The 23,119-nt window shown below is 37.6% G+C and overlaps 1 protein-coding gene across 1 annotated transcript in view; it reads right to left on the bottom strand.

Annotated features, from left to right (window-relative positions):
• DMGDH (dimethylglycine dehydrogenase) overlaps positions 1-22,362 on the bottom strand; it is a 46,160-nt gene extending 23,798 nt beyond the window's left edge. Inside the window, exons 1-7 of the mRNA XM_081942216.1 lie at positions 22,152-22,362; positions 19,679-19,850; positions 14,707-14,805; positions 11,550-11,714; positions 9,948-10,152; positions 3,487-3,735; positions 2,562-2,760 (exon numbers count right to left, since the gene is read on the bottom strand). Of these exons, the coding sequence (XP_081798342.1) occupies positions 2,562-2,760; positions 3,487-3,735; positions 9,948-10,152; positions 11,550-11,714; positions 14,707-14,805; positions 19,679-19,850; positions 22,152-22,261 (1,199 nt within the window). The 5' untranslated portion in view covers positions 22,262-22,362. The remainder of the gene's footprint in view (positions 1-2,561; positions 2,761-3,486; positions 3,736-9,947; positions 10,153-11,549; positions 11,715-14,706; positions 14,806-19,678; positions 19,851-22,151) is intronic.
• Between the last annotated feature and the right edge of the window lie 757 nt (positions 22,363-23,119).

Raw genomic sequence — 23,119 nt, 5'->3', positions numbered from 1 at the left:
CATCTTATAGGGCGAAAAATACGGTAACTGCATTTTCCTACTGCATATACACATGATAAATAGACACTTTCATATATAACATGCTGATACCTGCAGCTTCCTCCAAAGAAATGCCCTCTGTGTAGGAAATACATCTGGCATGGAGCAATCTTCACAGGACAGTCCCTTCTCATTTACTATCTCTCTATCTCTTTTTTTAGCTGATCACCTGTAAAATGGGGAAATCAGTGATCTGCTCTGTAAAGGTAAATGAATTATAAAAATTGATTATTATTCTGATTCATAACCTAATGTTAAATTATATTTTAATAGAATAATCGCAACAAATAAGGTTCAAATCACATTAAGCATACCTATTTATAGCTAAAATTTATACCTGTAATAAATTAGTTTTATAAGATGCAAATGGATTATTGCCTTGCAATAATTACTAATTTATTTAACTTTGTTATAAACATGGAAAATAACATACAAATCCTTACCAGATTATTAATAAAATCAATATGGGAGATAATATTGACTCTTACTGAAACAATATAAATTCAAATACCATGGGATAAATCTCTGAGAACCAAAATCACTAATAATGTCACCAGCAATATTTCACAATTTACACAAAAGAGGAAAATATTTGACATGTAAAAGGTAAAGGTTTCTCCTGTCCGGACATGTGCAACTCTAGGGGGAAGTTTTCATCTCTGTTTCTTAGCTAAAGGAGCCAGTGTTGTCTTAAGACATTTCTGTAGTCATGTGACCAGGATGACTGTACACTGAGGTGCCCAGAACACTGTTACCTTCCCACTGAAGTGGCACCTATTTATCTACTCACATTTGCATGTTTTAGAACTGCTAGGTGGCTAGGAGCTAGGAGCTAGTGCAAGTAACAGGAGCTCACCCCATTGTACAGCACTCAGGTCTTGAACTCAGGCTGCAAGCTTTCCAGCTGACAAGCTCAGCGTCTTTAACCACTGAGCCATCACACCCCCTATTATTTGCAAATTAGTGTAAATGTAATAATTAAATTTGAAATTATTATTTTTTCTACCTTTAATTTGGCTGGAATCAAATCATCCTGGAAGATATTTTTTACCATTTTTATTTATAATCACCATACGCTAAGACTGACTTTGAAGTGAGTATCTGAGTATTAATCTACTTATTAAGAAGAACAGATTCATTAAAAAAATAAAACCATTCAGCACCATAAAATGCTAGCTGTAATTCCAAAAGATGGCTTTTTGCCATACATAAAGTCATATTTTGCAATTAAATAAATTAAAATCATTAATCCAAAATTAAGGATTCTTATATTTTAGAACTTTTTCAAATGAGCTTTTTAGTCCTCTGATTAAAGCCTTTGACCTGTGCTGCTGGCTTACATTATTGTGTATACCACGGACTGCCAGAGCAACCAACAGAGAGGTGCTTAATCACAAGTCTATGTCCGATTTACTTTGGCCAAATCATGTGTGCAAATTCATTGAAGTCAATGATGCTAGGGTTGGTTAGTGGAACAAGAAGAAGGGGCAAGAAAGGAACGTGCTGGCTTGTTAACATCAAGTCTGATACATTGATAAACATCCAACAACTGAAAGAAGCTACACTTGACAGGACAGAATGGAGAGCACTTGCCCATAAAGTGGCCAAGAATTGGACACACTTGAATGGTTTGTAGGAAGTTATCACCCAGCCCTTTCCCAGAAAAATGAAATATCCTAGGAAATATTAAAATGGCCGAATATTATATTTCCCTGGATGTGAAAAGAAAGAAACATGTTTTAAAGAGAGAATAGCTACCTGCAGCTTCCTGCCCCCACCCACTTTGTCAATGAGCCATTAAGAAGGCCAAGCCAGTCCCCTTACATAATAAAGAGTTCTCCCCTTCAGCTCCAGAGTGATGGGATTAAGGCATGATAATATTGGCCCTTTACCCAACTCCCCACATGGCATCTGAAAACTCAACCAAACCTGGATTCAAAACACAGCCTAGAGAGTTGCCCCTGCATGGCCCCATGGGAGTCTGACAACCAATCAGAATACAAGATCAAAAGGCCAGAGAGGGCATAAAACCAGGGACTCAGCATCTCAGCCCTTCCTTCTCTTTTTCTCCACCAACATTGAAGCATGTGATCACCTTTTCTGTTCAGGACTCAAGCCACGTGGTCCTGTCCACCATTAAAACCATCTTTCCAAGCAGCCTCCATGTCTCCAGTGTCTTTTTCCCCACTTGGAGCCGAACCCAGAAGGACATTTCTTTCAACAGGTTAAAACAACAATAAAGTCCCCTGATATTATAGATAAATTGCATATTCTTTTAATAAATGTCACACCAGAGATCTTTAATAAATCTCAGTGAATACTATCTCAATTTCATGGTTTTTAATTTTTAAAATTTGTTATCATTACCTGCAAGCCTTCAATTTCCTTTTCTGAAAAAGGAAAATCAGGCACAGGTACCTGTGGTTTAAATTTTATTTCTATTTTATTTTCGCAGCAAAGATTAAAGTAATTTAACAAACTTTTTTCAGTAATGACTGATACCTCCAAATCAGCTTACTTACCCAAAACCAATGGCCACCCAATAATTATGAACGCTCTGATGCGGTCCCACCATTGGCAGAATATCTGGAGAATATGTTATAGGACCTGCAACTACATTGATAATATCTGCTTCTTTCAAGACAGGAACCATTTCCATAGCCGCCTCGACATGATCAATTATTCGATCTAAATCAGATTCAAAAAGCTCCTTTCCAAAGCCTTAAAAAAAAGTTTGATACATTTTTTTTTTGTATTGTCTTCCCACTTTAATATATTTTCTATTTTATACAGAGCAAGCAAATGTTCCTGTTCTCAATAAGTCTCCAATGTTATAATATTGAACGTGTAACCAAAAAATATAAATTTGCATATAAATATAAATTTGGAAGAGTACAACAAAGAAGCAATGACTAGCATACATTCATAAGCAATATTGCCAAAAAGTCTTTCTGACTTCATAGATAGAATAGAAGAGAATAATATAGTTGGAAGGGACCTTGGAGGTCTTCTACCCCCTGCCTAAACAGGAAACCCTATACCACTTCAGACAAATGGTTATCCAGCATCTTCTTAAAAACTTCCAATGTTGGAGCATTCACAACTTCTGGAGGCAAGTTGTTCCACTGATTAATTGTTCTAACTGTCAGGAAATTTCTCCTCAGTTCTAAGTTGCTTCTCTCCTTGATTAGTTTCCACCCATTGCTTCTTGTTCTACCCTCAGGTGCTTTGGAGAATAGTTTGACTCCCTCTTCTTTGTGACAACCCCTGAGATATCAGAACACTGCTATCATGTCTCCCCTAGTCCTTCTTTTCATTAAACTAGACATACCCAGTTCCTGCAACCGTTCTCCATATAGATATATATGTATGATGTAAAATTACAATTAATTAAGTCTGAGCACCCAGCATGTATCACTGAAGTTTATTTTTCCCATGAAAAATTACCTGGTGGGACTCCATCTTCTACCCAAGATTTCTGCAGTTTCATTTTTTCCTGACTTTCATATGGCCCTAATAAAAGGCCATCTCTTTCTTGTCTTAGATAATATGAACCATCCAAGTCACGAAGAACAGCCAATTCCTTCTTCAAGACTTTCACTTCAGGGATAGTTCCAGTAACAATATATTGGTGATGAACAGGTATAAGTGGATGATGTAGTCCAATCATTCTACCTATTTCTTGAGCCCAGAAACCTAAAAGCACAAGGTACAGAAATATAAATATTAGAACGACATGGTCCTGGCCAACAAATAGCACAATCTTCTTTCTAAGTACAATATTTAAAAAGTAAACTTTAATGTTTTTAAATATGACAGTGGTTCGAGGAAACCACTTATGCCTGAGTTGCAGCTGTCTATTATAATGTATCCAACTAACATTTTAAAAAGCCAAAGGAAGGAAAGCCAAAGGAAGGAAAGATACACAGGATAACTTCAGGTTTATTTAGGTATGCACAGTCTTTATATCCTGACTTTATTATTTTTATAAACAACTCAAGGCAGTGAACACACACAATACTCTTTCTTTCTCCTCTTTTCCCCATAGCAACAATCCTGTGAGGTGAGTTGGGCTGAGAGAAAGTGACTGTCCCAAGGTCACCCAACCAGCTTTCATGCCTAAGGAGGAACTAGAACTCATAGACTCCTGGTTTCTAAGCAAGCACCTGAAGCTTTCTGTTCAATGTGTTGCTTGGTTTTTTTTAAAATTAAACAGTAATAAGAGCAGAGCAAAGATTTCATTAAAACACATTAATATCCTGAAGAATTAGAAAATTGGAAAGCCAAAATGGTAAAATTAAAAGGACATCCTTGCAGATAGATAGATAGATAGATAGATAGATAGATAGATGATAGAGAGATAGGATTAGATTATATATGATAGATTAGATGATAGACAGACAGACAGATCCTTCCAGGTTTCCATACCAACCTAGCTCTATCAAGTGAGCAGAGAGACCCAATAATGCTTTTTGACTATAGACCCTGTATTTTGGAATAGCTTCCTCCTGAGGCCAGGTTAGCATCCCTGGTAGTAGCCTTTTAAAAGCTGGGGAAGTCCAGAAATGTTCTAGAACAGTGTTTTTCAACCTTGGCAACTTGAAGATGTCTGGACTTCAACTCCCAGAATTCCCCAGCCAGCGAATGCTGGCTGGGGAATTCTGAGAGTTGAAGTCCAGACATCTTCAAGTTGTCAAGATTGAAAAACACTGTTCTAGAGTATATCTGAAGACTAAAGAAAAGCTGCCACTTTTATTTTTTAGTTGTTATTTTTCTTTCTTTTGTATTTTATTGTATTTTGTTGTGTTTGTTTCTTTGTAATGTATCCAGCTAATACCATTAATGTGTTTTATATGTTTACACTGAATGAGTGTAATCTGTTAGTTGTAACCTAATTTATAAAAAGTAAAAGTTCCCCCGCACATGCATGCTAGTCATTTCCGGCTCTTCATTTCTAAGCCGCAGAGCCAGCTCTGTCCGAAGACGTCTCCATGGTCATGTGGCCGGCATGACTAAATGCCAAAGGCACACGGAGTACTGTTACCTTCTCACCAAAGGTGGTTCCTATTTTTCTACTTGCATTTTTTACGTGCTTTCGAACTGCTAGGTTGGCAGCTGGGACAAGTAACGGGAACTCACTCCGTTACGCTGCGCTAGGAATTCGAACAGCTGAACTGTCAACCTTTCTGCTCGACAAGCTCAGTGCCTTAGCCACTGAGCCACCCTTTTAACCTAATTTATAATGGTATATAAATACAAGAAACAAAGTAAACAAATAATGTCCCAATTCCAGGTTTCCCGATGTTCCTTTGCTATGAACAGCTGTATATGCACTGTATAAAATTTAGCTGGATGATCTGGAAAGTCTTCCTATAAAGGTTGTTTAAACTTTCTTAAGAAGGTATCGGTAAAACTCACAGTGAAGCGAGATGTACCCAATTGTTCTGACTAGCCCTGAGCAACATTTGGTTTTCCTGGTAAGGAATCTTAGCAAATCTGCCTTTTAAGGGAGCCAGGAGGAGGAGGATGAAGTGAATCAGAGGTAGGTATCCACAATGGTTGGGTAGTTCCAATATATTTAGCCAGCTGCAAACTCAAATTCATTTTGTAGTTCAAAGTCCAGAGCTTGCTATTTTAACAGTACCTTTGTGGATTGTAGTTCAGACAGCATAAACCTTGCGGAAAAGCCAAAGGATTGCAGTTTTTCCAATAAGGTCATGTTCCAGGCTAAATGAAATTTATCATGAATTATGTGAATCAGACTGGCAGTACAAAAGTTAAACTTTAGTCAGAGATTAAAGATCACCAGACAAGCACAAGTTTTCAACTCAGATGATCTTCTAATCATGAAGCACACGAAGGAATCTGAAGTTAGACTGCGCAATTTCTAGAGGGGAAAACAGGTAGTATTCTACTTGCAACCACAATTGAGCCCAATTTTTCTGTTGTTAAGCAAGACTGTTGTTAAATGACTTATGCCCCAGACAGTTGTTAAATAAGTTATGCCCCATTTTATGACTTTTCTGGCAATAGTTGTTAAGTGAATCACTGCAACTGTTAAGTTAGTAGCACGGTTGTAAAGTGAATCTGGCTTGCCCATTGACTTTGCTTGTCAGAAGGTCGCAAAAGATGGTCACATAATCCCAGGACAATGCAACTGTCATAAATATGAATCAGTTGCCAAACATCTGTATTTTCATCACATGAAAATCCATGGGATTTTCACATGGGAATGTTGCAACAGTCATAAGTCACTTTTTTCAGTATCCTTGTAACTTCAAATGGTCAGTCACTAAACAAATGGTTGTTAAGTTGGGGAATACCTGTAATTGGGATATAGTCCGAATTGAATTGTGTATAGAAGTTGAGCCAATCATCTAGGTTCAAATCATAGATATAAAATTATCTCCTTTTGAGAGAGAGAGAGAGAGAGAGAGAGAGAGAGAGAGAGGGAGAAAAGAAAGAAAGAGACAGAAAGACAGAAAAAGAAAGAGCTACCATGCATCTCTATGCTACTCATTGTATATTTTCAGCTGGAACCTTCCCACCTAAACCTTAATACAACACCCAGATATTTGAAGCCATTAAACATCTTAGATTAATTTTGAAACTTTTTGCATACTTGTACTTAAACAGAAAGAATTTTGTTTTAACACATATGGCTTCGATTCCAAAGCTACTTTTTATGAAGACCAAGTCATGAAAAGGAGATTGGAAACAAAACAAAGGTTAACCTTCTCATTCCTTCTAACCCTTTCCTTCATATGTTGAAGTGAGCCTTCCTACTTGCTATTTTATTACCAAGAATTTACCACTATCTTCAAATTAAAAAGTTGCCTTCCAATAACAAAAAACACAAGTTTACAAACTGCTTGAATATTAACACAGCACATAATTTTGTGTGTTAAATATTGAAAAAGTGGAAGAGGAAAAATATTTGTGAGAAATATTTGCTGTGTTTTTTGCTTGTCAAATTTAAAAGGCCATTGGACTCCATAAAGCTTGTTACAGCAATAGAAGTAATGATGTAACTAACCATGAAGTAGCAGCTAGGCAAACTGCTGAACAGTCTGAATTATGCTTTGGAAATTGTGTAATGTATGCTCTGAAATTGAGCAAATGAATGAGACCTGAAGGTAAGCTGTTCTCTACAAAATCCACTCCGAACTTACCACACTAAGCCTGGCATGAAAACGCAGAGCAAATTATTTGTTTTCAAGAGGAGGATATGGAACAAAGAAAGAAGATTGGCTCCACCAGTTGTAGGAGACTACATAGTTTTGTTTACCTAGAGCCTTCCCAAGGCAGTAATCAATACTGTATTAGTTCCAAGGGTTCTTTTGGCTAAACATTGAATCCAGGCATACTTCAGTTATTAACTTAAAACCTGCATAGACTGATCTACCAATATCTGCCTTTTCCTTTAAGGCAGTGGTTCTCAACCTGTGGGTCGGGACCCTGTTGGGGGTCGAACGACCCTTTCACAGGGCTAAGACCATCGGAAAACACATATTTTCGAAAAAATATGGAAAACATAAAATAATTTTATGGTTGGGGGTTACCATAACATGAGGAACTGTTTTAAAGGGTCACGGCATTAGGAAGGTTGAGACCCACTGCTTTAAGGTTTGTTTTCTTCTTTCTAGTCTCCTTATTTTGCCGTTCCTTTCCCACATATTTTCTGTCAGTCCTGAGAGGTAAGCCAGATCAAGAAACAGAGAATGAAGGAATTCCAGGAAAGCCCCTTTATTATTGTAGGGCAGTGTTTCTCAACCTCAGCAATTATAAGATGTGTGAACTTCAACTTCCAGAATTCCCCAGCCAGCATGAGGTTGAGAAACACTCTTGAGGGGTATAGTCAAAGAATCTTGAAAGTCCGTCAGAGTTCTCTTCGCCTCATCATATAACAAACAAAATCAAGGTTGTTTTAAGTCTTTTTTCAGTTTCCTTTTTTTCCAGGACTAAATACTATTTTCTCAAAGTACTTTCTTAATGGTTTGCTCATTTCTACCCTATTCCCAAAGCCAAGTCAAAATTTCTTCACCTGGGATATCACTCCCCTCGAAGTTTGTATAGCTGTGAGCCTGTTGCCCTTCAAGAAAGTCACAAAGGCCTGGCTGGGCCAGCGGCATATGGGAACTCATTAATACAAATACAAATTTAATTGGGGAGGGGTGATTCTATGCTCTTGGTTGTTTCTGTGCTTTTATTATTACATTGTGTTTTCAACTGTTCTGTACACTGCTTCAAGTTGCATAAAGATTAAATGGCATTACAAATCAAATAAGGAAGCTTCTCATGTTATGGAATACCATTTTTTTAAACCACTGCCACTATTAAGTTTAACATTAATAAATAAAAAGTACCTTTACCATACACAGGGGCCTCTACCCCAAATTCTTTCCCACTTGGAAAGAAAATGATATGTACAGTAATTGAGAGCTTGATGCCAGTTCTCTAATTTGGTGCCAGTTCTCATGAACTGATCCAAAGGATAAGAGAACCTGTTCCTAACTTGCCCCATTCTTTGCCAAGGATTGTACATGCAGAGAAAGCAGGTGTGCCAAGGAAATGGTTATTGTGATGCCATTTTTCTTACTGCATGGATCACTCTACAGACAATGTAGGGCAATGTAGCAAGTCTGCTATGTAATTACCAAAAATTGCTATGAAACCCAAAGCATTCAAAAGACAATTACTGAAAATATGCTCCCGTTCTTCAATACTAGTCCCTTTTATCTCAGGCTATGGAGCAGATGGTCCAGAGGGTTTTATGAAGGTATAAAGTGATCAAGGGGACTTTTTAAAATTTTATCACTGTTTGATCAGAACCCTGACTTCTGCAGTTGCTTTAAAGGCTACTTTTTGATGGATACTACATTCATGTTGGAAGCCCCCAAGCACTTCCAGATTGGAAGGATTAGCCATCATCATTGACTGGGGGATACCCAGCTGGGAGGTTCCTTTCATGTCCTTGTTTAGTTGCCCCCCAAAATGATACACATGTATTTACTTGTAGTCGCCTGCTTTCAAATTGCTGGGTTGGCAGGAGCTGGACTGAGTGACGGGAGCTCACCTTACCATGTGGCAGCAACCGGTTCTCCACCGTGGGCCTGCTGATTGTCAGCCCAGTGTCCTAACCACATGAGCCACTGCTCTTTTTTGATAGATAAATTGGCATTTCAACCTACACATGTGTAACAAAATCATTTCTAAAACACCAGCTCCTCAGAAACACTTATTCATTGTCTGCATCTCATTTGTATGGTTCCAGCAGACCCTTTGATAACATCCAAGAAATACTAAACAATTTTGTTGCCAGCTAATGGTTATTAGGTCAACTGGCTGATAATCATTTTGCTAACATTTTGTAGCCAAGAGCACTCCACAGCATAATAACATGTCTCATATACCCTCAAGCCCCAAGAGTGTGCTGTTGGGTGTTATCACAGTACCTATAATACTGAACAATCATGCAAATCAGTTATTTCCTGGCATCTAGTTCCTCCTAGCTGATAGAAGAAAAGTACAGGAAAAATGTCTTCGTGGATGAGCCTTCAGTTATATCTATACTTTGGAAATCTGGCATTGTATTTATCCTATATATTGGTGAGCAAATTAGATCCATTGATTTATGTAATGTAGCTGGGGGGAAATTAATTTAGATTCTTTATTATTGTTATCATTTAACCTTAAAAGATGAATAATGTAATCTTTTTATAAACTACAGAGCAAAAAAATTCCATGAGATCATGAAATATGAAGTGAAAAGCAAATTATTATTTTATTTTGTAATCTTATTTTCTAAAACATTAATACTCTAATATGTAAGTTACATTTTCCTGCACAGATGGAATTTTTTAATAATGATAGTTAAACTATAAAGAAAAACATATTTCATCACTTACCAGCTGTATTCACAATTCTGTTTGCTTTAATTGTTCCATGTGGAGTTTCAACTTCCCATGTTCCATCTAGTCTAGATTTTAAATTAGTTACTTGAACTGGATAATTTAACTGAGCCCCATATTTCCTGGCTCCTGCAGCCAAGGCCATAGTAAGAGAATAAGGATCTATATGACCATCTCCAGGATTGTACAGACCAGCTAAAACCTGTATCAAACAGAATTAATGTACATTACTTGTATTAGTTTTATTTTTTCTCCCTGGTTCCACAGTCAGTAGATAGTAGGAAGCTGTGAATACAAAACTTAGCAGCAATATATAGATTCTAGAAATTCAAAATCTTTCTATATGGAATAAAAAAACTCAAAATACTTCATGTTTGTTTTAAAGTTAAATTAGGAATTGTTCGCTTTTATCTGTCTTATTCTACTATTCTTACCTTTGCTTTACTTATCAGACATGTCATAAACAATAGATTGCAAACAAAAGTTGATCTTCACTGTATTTCCAAGTTCTATAAACACTAGTATTTAATACTTCTTTCTGCCTCTGCACTAGCATAGGCTACGGAATAAATTAATATATTTGTACATGTAGCTTACAAGATGACATGATCTCCTTCTCCCACTCCAGGCTAAACCTCAATAGTTTAAATAAGTCAGATCCAAGAAATGCACAGCCATTTTCTAAACAACTGAGAGTTAGGATAAAATTAAGTTAAATTTTACTTGTATTTAAATTAATTAAAATTGATTATAGTTAATACAAATATTTTCCAGTCATGTATCTAATAATATTCCCTTTCTCAAATACCAACAATTTGCTAACAAGTATTGGAGATGTCTCAGGGCTTACATCTTGGGCAGATACAATGAGCTCAATTTTGGAAGCAGAAAAAGTATGTATAGTTTAAATTGGTTCCTTGAAACAATGGCTTCAAATTGCTTTATTAAGACTGATCCTATTCTTGCCTTATTATTGTTCATTTCTTTTTTCAAATATCCAATTATTTTATTAAGACTGATCCCATTCTTGCCTATCACATTATAGTTCATTTCTTCTTTCGAATAGAATACAATTCTTTATTGGCCAAATGTAATTGTACATATATGGAATTTGTCTCCGGTCAGTGGTGGGATTCAAATAATTTAACAATCAGTTCTCTGCCCTAATGATTTCTTCCAACAATCAGTTCACCAAACTGCTCAGAAACTTAACAAGCGGTTCTCCCAAAGTGGTGCGAACTGGCTGAATCCCACCACTATCTCCAGAGCATAAGCTCTCAATGTACATACAAATAATGAAGTGCCATAAATCATAAATCATAAGATACAATTATAATCATAAGATACAATCATAATCATAAGATACAATTATAATCATAAGATACAATCATAATCATAAGATACAAACAAGTGATAAATCATAAGATAGCAGTAAGAGAAGTGTGCATTTTTTAGTGTCCATTCTTTTCATTGTTGGCAAAACAGTGAAAACTCTGCTGATTAAGACATTTAAAAATAATTTTACATCTAAGACATGTTCCTTTGCGATTCTTCAACTTTTTTACAGATATTGTAAATAAATAAATTGTATTCATATACCTTTTCCATGTTTAATAACGGAAATAATTCTTGCACTTTTTCTGGATCAATAAGATATTGTTCTGTGGGGTGCCATCCTGCTCGAGTCATTTGGTATTTAAATTCATCCACTCTTGTTGGAGTTGACGCAATTCTAACACTCCCTGGGCAATGAAACCCCACAGCCTGAGAGAAACAAAACAAAACAATAACAACCCATCAGCTTCCAAAATCAAACATTCATGAGCACTTATGCATAATTCACTAAAGTTCAAAATAATTACGATAAAATAGATCTTGAACTTGGTTCGTCCTCATCAAATTAAATAAGTTACTAATATTAGAAAGGAAAAACTAGAAAAACTACATATTTTGCATTTTAATATGTCCTACATCTGAACAGTCTTTATATGAACTATAGCAGTTATGGCGAACCTATGGCACACATACCACAGGTGGCACACAGAGCCATTTGTCAGGGCATGCTAGGCGCTGCCCTGTCAGCTGGCCAGCGCGCATGGGCGTGCTGGCCAGCTGAGTTCACCCTTTTTTAAAGCCATTTTTCACCCTCCGCAGGCTCCAGAGGCTTTATAAGAGCCTGGGGAGGGCGAAAACAGCCTCCCCCGCCCCCCCCGGACGCCCTCCGGAGGCGTCAGGGAAGCCTCCGGACAGCCCCTGAAGCCTTCGGAGCACGCAAAATGATCCTCCGAGCAAACCGGAAGTGACTTCCAGTTTGCTCAGAGGGTCGTTTTGAGCGCTCCGAAGGCATCAGGGAAGCCTCCAGACGATCCCTGAAGCCTTCGGAGCGCTCAAAATGACCCTCAGAGGATCGTTTTAAGTGCTCCGAAGGCTTCAGGGACTGTCCGGAGACTTCCCTGACGCCTCCGGAGGGCGTCTGGAGGGGCGGGGGAGGCTGTTTTCACCCTCCCCAGGCTCCTATAAAGCCTCTGGAGCCTGGGGAGGGCAAAAAAAGCATGTAAAAATGGGGGGGGCACCTGTAGTGCGCGCATGCGCACTGGTGGTCGCACATTGCATTATGGGTGCAGCATGCCCACACACGACCCCCCTGCGCTCCCCCGACTTATGGCACGCAAGCCAAAAAAGGTTCGCCATCGCTGAACTATAGGAATGTATTTTTCCATTTGATTTTTTTAAAAAAACATTTCCACTGGGTTTGACCTCTTGCTCAAAATGTTTCTGAAAGAGTCTTCAAAGTTTTTTTTTAAATCACATTTTTATATTCATGATGCTTTAGAACTTATTTGGATAGTATTTCCAAACTTATTTGATGATTGCCAGTTGGCAGATGTTGTGTTGTCAGGATTTTTTTTTACTAAGCATAGTAAAAATATATTTATACTATATACTAAGATAATATACTATATACTAAGCATAGATTCCATAATCGTTTCCCCATAACTAATGAATCTGAGAAAGCCCCATGGAAAATACTCCTACATAATAAATTAAGTGGAGTTTAACTGAAGTATGGGAAATCAGAATCTGAAGACGACTAGAAAGATGACTCTGCTGAAGTAATAAAGTGTCATCCCATTTACAATACAATACAATAGTAGAGTTGGAAGGGACCTTGGAGGTCTTCTAGTCCAACCCCCTGCCTAGGCAGGAAACCCTATACCGTTTCAGACAAATAGCTATCCAACATCTTCTTAAAGACTTCCAGTGTTGGGGCATTCACAACTTCTGGAGGCAAGCTGTTCCACTGATTAATTGTTCTCACTGTCAGGAAATTTCTCCTCAGTTCTAAGTTGCTTCTCTCCTTGATTAGTTTCCACCCATTGCTTCTTGTTCTACCCTCAGGTGCTTTGGAGAATAGTTTGACTCCCTCTTCTTTGTGGCAACCTCTGAGATATTGGAATAATGCTATCATGTCTCCCCTAGTCCTTCTTTCTCTTAAGCTAAACATACCCAGTTCCTGCAACCGTTCTTCATATGTTTTAGTCTCCAGTCCCCTAATCATCTTTGTTGCTCTTCTCTGCACTCTTTCTAGAGTCTCCACATCTTTTTTACATCGTGGTGACCAGAACTGAATGCAGTATTCCAAGTGTGGCCTTACCAAGGCATTATAAAGTGGTATTAACACTTCACGTGATCTTGATTCTATCCCTCTGTTGATGCAGCCTAGAACTGTGTTGGCTTTTTTGGCAGCTGCTGCACACTGCTGGCTCATATTTAAATGGTTGTCCACTAGGACTCCAAGATCCCTTTCACAGTTACTACTACTGAGCAAGGTATCACCTATACTGTACCTGTGCATTCCGTTTTTGTTGCCTAAATGTAGAACCTTACTCTTTTCACCATTGAATTTCATTTTATTAGATAGTGCCCAATGTTCAAGTTTGTCAAGATCCTTCTGTATCTTAAGCCTATCTTCTGGAGTGAATTACACCAAAACCTTCCATCCTTTGTGGAGAAAAATTGAAAGCATTTCCCCATCAAATTTATTGAGCATGATAAAAATATATATAGAAGAAAAAATATATTATCCCTGATTTCCATAACGGGTATAATGTAGACCAGGGGTGTCCAAACTTGAGAACTTTAAGACTTGTGGACTTCAACTCCCAGAATTCCCCAGCCAGCCATGCTGGGAATTCTGGGAATTGAAGTCCACAAGTCTTAAAGTTCTCAAGTTTGGACACCCCTGATGTAGATATTACCAGAAAGACCCTTTTGATCGGGTCTTTCATTTTGCTTCACAGATGTTGTTATTGCATCAGCCTGAACTTTGCCATTAAGCATTTTCATTGTATTTATTTGTTCTCCCTCACAATTGTTCTCTCTGAACAATTTAATATGCAGTATTTTCACTTTTTTTAAAGTTATTAATTAATGTGTGCCACGGATAAAAGGGTTCAACATAAATTCACGTGTAATATAATTTCCAGAGACACTGTAGATAAATAAGGATGCCAGGATATAATAAAATGATTAATATCTGCACTTACCTTTGAGGCATTAAAACATATTAGTTATACAGTATACAAATATACAAAACTATATATTAATAATGTATTTGCTTAATATTTGTTTCATTAATTCAAAAATGCTGTTCTCATATACTGTTAAACAGTTAAACAGTTCCAGCCAATCAAATCATTCTAAAATTGTGAATTTCATATTATTATTTAACTTGTGGTAAATTAGGTATTATTACCTGCCCTGTCTCCTCCTCTAACTTTTCATAAAGCTTGATGCTGTAATGATGGATTTTCTTTAGATTTATTCCAGGATGGAAATATGTTGTCAAACCTGCCTTTAAAAAAGACCAACAAAAAGATTTTCACAGCATTTATTATTTCATTTCCATTAGCTTTTTCTTGGATAATAACATTTAAGGTTTTGCTTCAGTTTTTGTGTTCAATATATCACTACCATTCCCATTAAAATCTCTAATATATTTTTTTCAACATTCCCTCACTTCAGTTTATTCAAATGAATTCCTAAATTTTATTTTAACTTCATTTATTTTGCTGCAGATTCTTTTATGAACTCCCTTTACCCACTTCAAAGCTATTTTTAATTTCTATCAAATTTGTTCTCAAGTCTTTGAGTAAACACTCTATAATATCTTTTTTCTTCATAGATACTGTGTAGTTTTTTCTCTTATCCTCATTTTCATAATTATTTTCTTTTACATTTGTTGTTTTTTGTCCTTATTCTCTCCTTCATGTCATACACTTTTTCATAATTCTTAAATTATGAAAATTCATCCTTTTTATCATTCTTGTTACCACAGATAGTATAATACATTCAATATTCAAAATGTTCCTATGTTCAAAATTATGTTTGACTTTAGTCTTCTGGGTGAGGAATGGAAACTAGCACATCTCTAAATGAATGGAGCCAACATCATGCTATTCTCTGGATCTGGAGAGGCCAGGAGATTGCCCACCTGTACTCTAAATGGTTGTTCTTCATAAGGAGACCTTAGGATGGTAATTTCCAATGGATTTGAGTCCCAGGAAATAAAGAAAAGTTATCATGCTTCCCACCATGATGGAGCCTTTTGAAGGATACTGGATTTGTTAGCCTCACTATTCTAACCACTTTTGGAAATTGCCTATTTAACTATCTTGAGGTCAATAGTGATCTTCAAAATTATAGTGCATTGGGCAAATTGTACAAAACTTAGAAAAGGTAATTAAGAAGACTGTTAATCCCTTCAATGGTCCGATCTGGGCTGTTTTAGAATCAAATGGGAAAATTTGTAGAATGATTGTATATTATAACAGATATCAGAGATACCTCCAACTACAGCCAGCACACCTGAACTCTGAAGCAAGTAGGAGTGAAAATTAAATGGTTTAGTGTGATTGATTTGGCTAAATGCCTCTTTATTTTGCCGTTGATTCCAGAGTCTCAAACCTAATATGGGGGGGGGGGGGGGAGGTTGTTCAGATTCCTACATGAGTGGTTAAAACTTGAAGAGTTTCAAAATAGCCTAGAGATAGTCCATTATTATGTGACATAAATGTTGGCTTGATTACCAACATCTGATAGGAATAATGCTTTCTCAAAGGTGTATACTCTGACCGTAGGGAGATTTGAGGAAGAAGATTTGAAGGAATGAACCTTCAGTCTTAATTTTGGTAAGGGATACAAGATTCCAAGTGATGGACAAGGAAGGGCCCCTCAGGTGGATGAAGTTCCTGTCTTAGTGGAAAGAGTGCCACCAAGAAATTTTAAGGAAATAAAAACAATTATTGGGGCTTTCAATTTCATTAAACAAGATATTCCAAATGTTGCTTTTATAAGACAGGGCCTTTATTTTAACTGTTAAAAAAGACAGTTTGTTGGGAATGGGAACCAAAGCAGGAAAAAATTCTACAACTTCTAAAATTGTGAGCATTGAGAAATACAGCCTTATGGCCTCCAGATTGTAAGAAACCATTTCAGGTAAGAACTACCTGGTCAGTTGTGGTTATGGAGATGACTGTTACAAAAAAACAATAGTAGTTTATGATTCATAAACAGTGACAAGTTCTGGATCTAAATATAATATCTGCAAAAAAGTTTGTGCTATGACTTTCAAATTACATTCAGGAATAGCTTCTGTAATTTTGCAAAGCTCTTATTTAGCCTTCAGATACTTTTTTTCAAGCACCTCACATTTCTAACCAAAGACTTAGCCAAAGAACTGTTTATTTAATACTGACAATTGTTATATTACAGACACCAGCCAGACCAAATCTGTGGTTTGTTAGGGTTAGTGAATAATAACATGGGGCACAGTGCCCTGATAAACAATGTTGATGAACAGAAAATATAATTTATTAATCAGGCTTCTTGGTGAGAAGACCTTAGAATTAGATAGTCTTCAAGGGGAACAGCTTCAACTACTGGTTGGAAAATTGGCACTGCCCTTTAATACAGTATTAATGCTCTAGAAGCAGGATTGGTGATGATACAATAATTTTTCTTTACAATCCCACCTTCACTATTTTTATAAATAATTCAAGGTGGCAAAATATTTAACATTCCTTCCTCTTCTATTTTCTCCACAACAGCAGCTCAGTATGGTGAGTTGGGGTGAGAGAGTGACTGGCCTAAAGTCACCCAGCTGTCTTTTCATGACTAAAGCGGGACTAGTAAGTCTCCTGGTTTCTAGCCTGGCATCTTAACCATTCACTGAAAGATAAGGTTGTCAGTCAGATCAATCAAACAAAATTCATGCTCCAGATTTTTAAAAAGCAGCATACAACATAATAGCTTTTTTAAAAAAATAATTTTTGTGAAAAAATCCTAGAACAATTAGCATCTAAAAAATTAATGGCATGAGGAAAGAACCATATAGTTTCTAATAACTATAGCAATTTTGGCAAATCTTTTTGGCACTGAGTGCCGAAGCTGTAGTGTATGGGTGCCAGAAACCAGAAGAGCAGCCGCGCGGTGTGCATGCACATGCTGAGAAGATGATCTTCCCGTTTCTGGCACGTGCATGCACACCAGCCACCTAGACTTCCAGTTTCTGGCACGCATGTGTGCGCAAAGACCAGCTAGCACCGGAAGATCATCTTCCCGATGCACACTGGGCAGCTTTTCTTCCTGTTTCTGGCACTCCCGCACGAATGAAGACTAGCTGGCTGGTGCGCCGGAACCCAGAAGAGCAATGGACGATGGCTTGCATGCCCAGAAAGATGGCTCTGCATGCCACCTCCGGCACACGTGCCATAAGTTCGCCATCACGGAACTACAGCTGATATGAATTCTGCCACCTTCTTAAATGTTATGGAAAATAACCTTAAAGCAAATTATGGAAATGTCACAATTTCTCAGCCCCACTTAGCATACTTTATTTATTTACCTATCCAATTTATAGAACCGCCCATCATGAGTAAGTGTCTCTAGGTGGCGTACAACAAAACTAAAACAAACATCTAAAATCATTATCATTAACCAATAGATTTTTAACAATGATTCTTGTTAAGATTTTATATGCTTTTGTGAAGCACGTTTCACAGAGGAGTTAAAAATCCTGCATTAATCAGTTCAAGCATATAGTCACAGTTAATACTACTACGTAACAATATGGTTCATTCTCAGCTTAAAAAAACTGATTCTGTCTTTCAGTAGGATTTGTGAATGGGAGACAATGGCTTACTCAGTCACGGTGTTCTACCCGTATAGCTGCATGAATCCAACTTTGCTATGCTGCAAGAAATCATTTTGCATATAAAAAGTTAGCTATACCAGTTAAGGGGATTGGCTTCTGCTAGAGAATGGAATACTGCAGTAGACAGGGAAAAAATGACAGATGCATCTTTTATTATGCAATCACCCTCTCATGTTATGAGTATATATTAAGTGAGTTCCAGGTTATGCTGTCCTGCTATTTCCAAATACTGGGATATCCAACGCTACCAGGTATTTCCAGGGGATCGCTTTTGGAACCTAAGGCTAAGGTATCCAATTTTGTCAGCCTTCCCCTCTGCCAGGGCAAGTTTGGAAAAGAGATTTAACAAAATACAAAACGTGGTAAAAGGCTTTCTAGAGCTCAGATTATTCTAAACATTGTCAGAGAATGAGCTTCTTTTAGGAATTACCCAAGAAATCCTGGTGCACTAAGGAAACAGATCAAACCATTAATCCCATTTTAGTCCCAGCAGAAATAATTCAAGGACAGGTTTTTTAATGATTAAACAGTACATCTTAATACATGCCTAAATCCATGTAGCAATCGTACTTGCACATGTAAACAGTCAAAAATTTGGAAAATTAGTATTTCAAAATTTTCAGACTGAGAATATAATTTTTTTAGCTTCTAATAACAAAACAAACTTTATTATAAAGGCGATTTTCTTCTCAGATTAGAAGGAAAATCTTTGTTATAAAACTTATTAGAAACTAAAGTTATTCATGATTACTATATGTATGAACATATATGATGACCACAAATGTTTTCCATCTTAGATATTATGGTACATTCTAGTTGTGTCCAGCTTGGCATAATAAAATGACATATGATCTGGTCATCTAGGATTACCCTCTGCCTGCAAACTACTGAAAACAACTTCTTCGTAACAAGTGATCACACTTGGGTGAGCCAGGAACTCTTAGGTGTTCCAGAGCAAGATGTCTTATGTACTAACTAAAATATAAATAGACTGTTTTTCAGTAAATGCAACCTTTCTCTTGCCATTACATCAGAATGTTTTTCTCCTTAGACTGCAACCCTAAAAGTTCACAAAACAAAATTGGTGTATCTTAATTTAAATGCAGCAGTAGATCTTACCATATTTACCTCTACGCATATTTGCTTCTTACTGTTGAAGCTCTGTACATCTGCTTCCAAAATATCATGTCCCACAAAACATAACTAATGTTACAGTTATTGAACACTGTTTCTGTCTCTCTGGGTTTCATATTACAGTGGTAATCCAGGAACAGTCCCTTCAATCTAAGCGTACAGTTGGTTGCCAGAACAGCTGCAAGTGGACAAGTGGGTCTTTTACATTAGCATTAAGCATCAGTAATTAATAAGTTTCAGCTGGATGATGTTTTACACTGCATTGCACAGTAATTTAAATGGCTCACTGAAGTCCATTTCTCGTCTAAAATGAGTTGTGATCTAAGCACAGAAAATTTAGGTTTTGTTCCACGTTTAAAACATTAGAAATTTCACTTACTGCATGCCAAGTAGATCCAGCAGTGAGTTCAGATTTTTCCAACAAAAGTACATCCTTCATGCCAGCCTTGGCCAAATGATAGGCAAGACTGACACCAACACAACCACCTCCAATAATTACCGTTTCTGCTGTGTCTTTCCACTTTGCTTCCACAGAAGATGGCTTTTGTTCCCTAGGGGGAAAATGGTAGATGCTTCTAATTTCTGCATATTTTGTATGCAATTATACATACTGTAAAACACGGTATCAACTGTTCTTTATATACTCTTTTATTAACAATTAAGTTGTTGGACATTAATAGAATTTTGAGCTACCCAGATGAAAACGATGAGCGCTAACTGGCAGTTTTAGATCAAACATCAGGATCGAATTATTTCTTAGTTTCTTTGTTGTTTAGCTACCTACAGAATCTTGCCAGTCTAGAGCATTCATCTGCATAACTAGATACACACTGTGAGTTGCTGAAAAGGGGCAGGGTTCCATCTTTGCTCTCTTTCTGCCTACCAGACATTTTTGCCAGTATCCTTTTGTGGAGATTCCAAAATGTGTAGATACTGTAGCATATCAATAGTGATTCTAGTCTACAACTCCCAATCAACTGAACATTCATGCAACTTGAGAACTTCAACACTAATGCTGTGCTTTGTTTAATTGTTTAATGACATTTGTACATCTTTTACTGTGCCAATGTGGTGTCTAATTATAATACGCCAAAGAAGGTTCCAAGGTATAGTTTAATCATTCCTCTTTAATGGATTTCTCTGTAATAAGAACAAAAATAGGAGAACAAGTACAAAAACAAAAAAGTTACAAATGATAGACTACATAATATGTCTCCTATTAAAAAAAATCTTTATAAGGCAAATCACGCACAAGAGGCAAAACCTGACCTGGAGGCATCTCAAATGGAGCTATGTGAATGGCTCAATCCATGTTCTGTTGGATTCAAAACATAAATTATAGATAAGAAAGGAAGGAGAAACATCTCGTTTTCATATGACATACCCAAATACAGGTAATCCTCAATTTACGACCACAACTGAGCCCAAAATTTCTGTTGCTAAGCAAAACAGTTAAGTGAGTTTTACTCCATTTTATGATCTTCCTTGCTACAGTTGTTAAGTGAGTCACTGCAGTTGTTAAATCAGTAACATAGTTAAGTGAATCTGGTTTTCCCACTGACTTTGCTTGTCAGAAAGTCACAAAGGGTGATCACATGACCCTGAGATACTGCAACTGTCATAAGTATGAACCAGTTGGCAAGCATCTGAATTTTGAACCTGTGACCATGGGGATGCTACAACAGTCTTAAGTGTGAAAAAGGTCATAACTCATTTTTCAGTGCTGTTGTAACTTAGAAAGGTCACTGAATGAACACAACAGTCAAGAACTACCTGTAATTATCCAAGAAGCCAATTGATTTATTCTAAAATGCTGCAGAGTAGTTTACAAACAGATGGATGAGCTGAGTTCATTTCATGTTAAATATGCCAGAAATAGGTTTATGAACTGAATTTCCGTAACATTTAATACCGCAGTCAGTTACAGTTTAATGCTTGCATTTACACAATGTACTGAGTTTAATGTTTTAACTTTGCTTCTTTTTATTATTTACCCTGTTAGGCAACTCAGTCGACATCTGAGTTAACTTATAATTTAATGTATTATGCAATCCAAGAAAATAGATTACAGGACAGTAATTCCGTAACCAAGTTAAGTGTGCTGTGCAAGCACAGGGATAAAATTCAAGGATCTTTCCAGCTGTATCATTCATTATGCAATTATTTTGTCATTTCACCGAATAGCTAGATTTCATCATATGCAGCTCACTGACCTATATTTTCTGCTTCTCCATTTTTTCTACCCTAACAAAAATCCACTGAAAAATAAAAGGCGAAATAACTGCAATGTGTCTTTGACTGGCACATTTGGTTGCAATTTTTTTTTTGAATGATCCAACCAGGCATGCTTTAGTAATGAAATGAACATATTATGGGGCGAGCAATCACGTCTTAGATCAGGGACAGCTTAGTTCAACTTTGTGCTTGGCCACAAAGCCTCTTGAGTGACATTTTGTTCGAAAATTAAAGAAGACCGCAGCTGCCCCTCCAATATTTTTGGAGGAAGGCTAGAATAAAATGCAAATAAATAGTGGGATTGCAGCTATCTAGACTCTGGGCGAAAGTAACACACATGCAATCTCCCCTTCCTGTGTCTTGTCAATATTGTAGCATTTAAGTTATTTTAATGTCCTGGAATATCTAGGAATGGAGGATTTAAGAGATGTGTATCGCCTCACTCTATGGGCAGCCTACAGGAGTGGGGGCGGGGTAGATATCCAAGCCGCCTACTACAATGCCCATGCAGAGGCCAAAACTGTATTTGTAGCCTACCCTCGCCCTTGTACTGTCTGAAAAAAGAGACGCAAAAATACCCCTCCAACAATACAAGGGAGAGCTGAAGCCGGACTCACCACCTGTCAGTGGTCGGGCTGCAAGCAAAACCTCGAGAAGACGACACGGGAAAGGCGGGCTGTTTAGCTCGCAGTTTTACGGTCAGCAATCTCCGCGTTCCCCGGAGCATAGCTTCCCCCTCGAAGGCGTTAGTACAAGTAGTGGATAGCCACGGGCACAAAGATCCCCCCGATCTCCCTTTCAAACCGAGCAATTGAGTAAACTTCGAGTTCCCTTAGTTGGCAGGCTAAGCGGAGGGGCCCGGAACCGCCCTCCTTGGAGGGAGGAGACAGGGTCCGCATGGTGTCGTCCCGCGACACTCCTGGGGCTCCGTCCAAGTGGTTGCAGTGGGATGGGGGGGGGTGAAATAGAGCTATTTTAGGGGCCGAAGAAGAGAAGGGAAGCAGAAATACAGCGCGAATATTGGGATCGTCTGATATTTACTCATAGCGGTTTGCCTACGCGATTGGATTTGCCCGATGCCCGATGAGTAGGTTACTGGCTGGATTAGAAAAAAATCATTTAACTTGCCTTTCCATGAAAGTTTAGAGAAAAAACATTGCAGACAAACAAGACCAAGTAAATCTTCAGGGTGTTTTTTTTTTTTTACTGGTGTCGAAATTAAGTGTGCATTCAAAGTGACAATAAAGTTAGTCTAAGTCTACTAATAGGCGCACTGGTTTTAAAACACGATAATAGTACATGTCAGCTGCTTAAGCAGAAGAAACAGACCCCCTAGCCGTATCTCCACCAAAACGTTCGCACATGCACAAACGTGTCTATATATTGGTCAGTGGTGGAAATCATAGAACGTTACATCATGGTCTCTCGATGGAAGAAATGCCTTACTACGCCTTTTCCCCCATCTGGCATCATCCGAAAGTTGGAAGTAGGATTCCCAAGGCCCCATAACGTCGTCTGGGGGACGAGGGGTGGTGGTAGTTGCGAATGATGGGAGCTGTGGTCAACGCGTTCCAAAAATATTAAG

This window comes from Natrix helvetica (genome assembly GCF_964273705.1).
Source record: "Natrix helvetica genome assembly, chromosome: 2".
Classification (NCBI taxonomy): Eukaryota; Metazoa; Chordata; class Lepidosauria; order Squamata; family Natricidae; genus Natrix; species Natrix helvetica.
The sequence above is the reverse complement of the archived record's forward strand: the minus strand, read 5'-3'. Positions and strand labels throughout refer to the sequence as shown.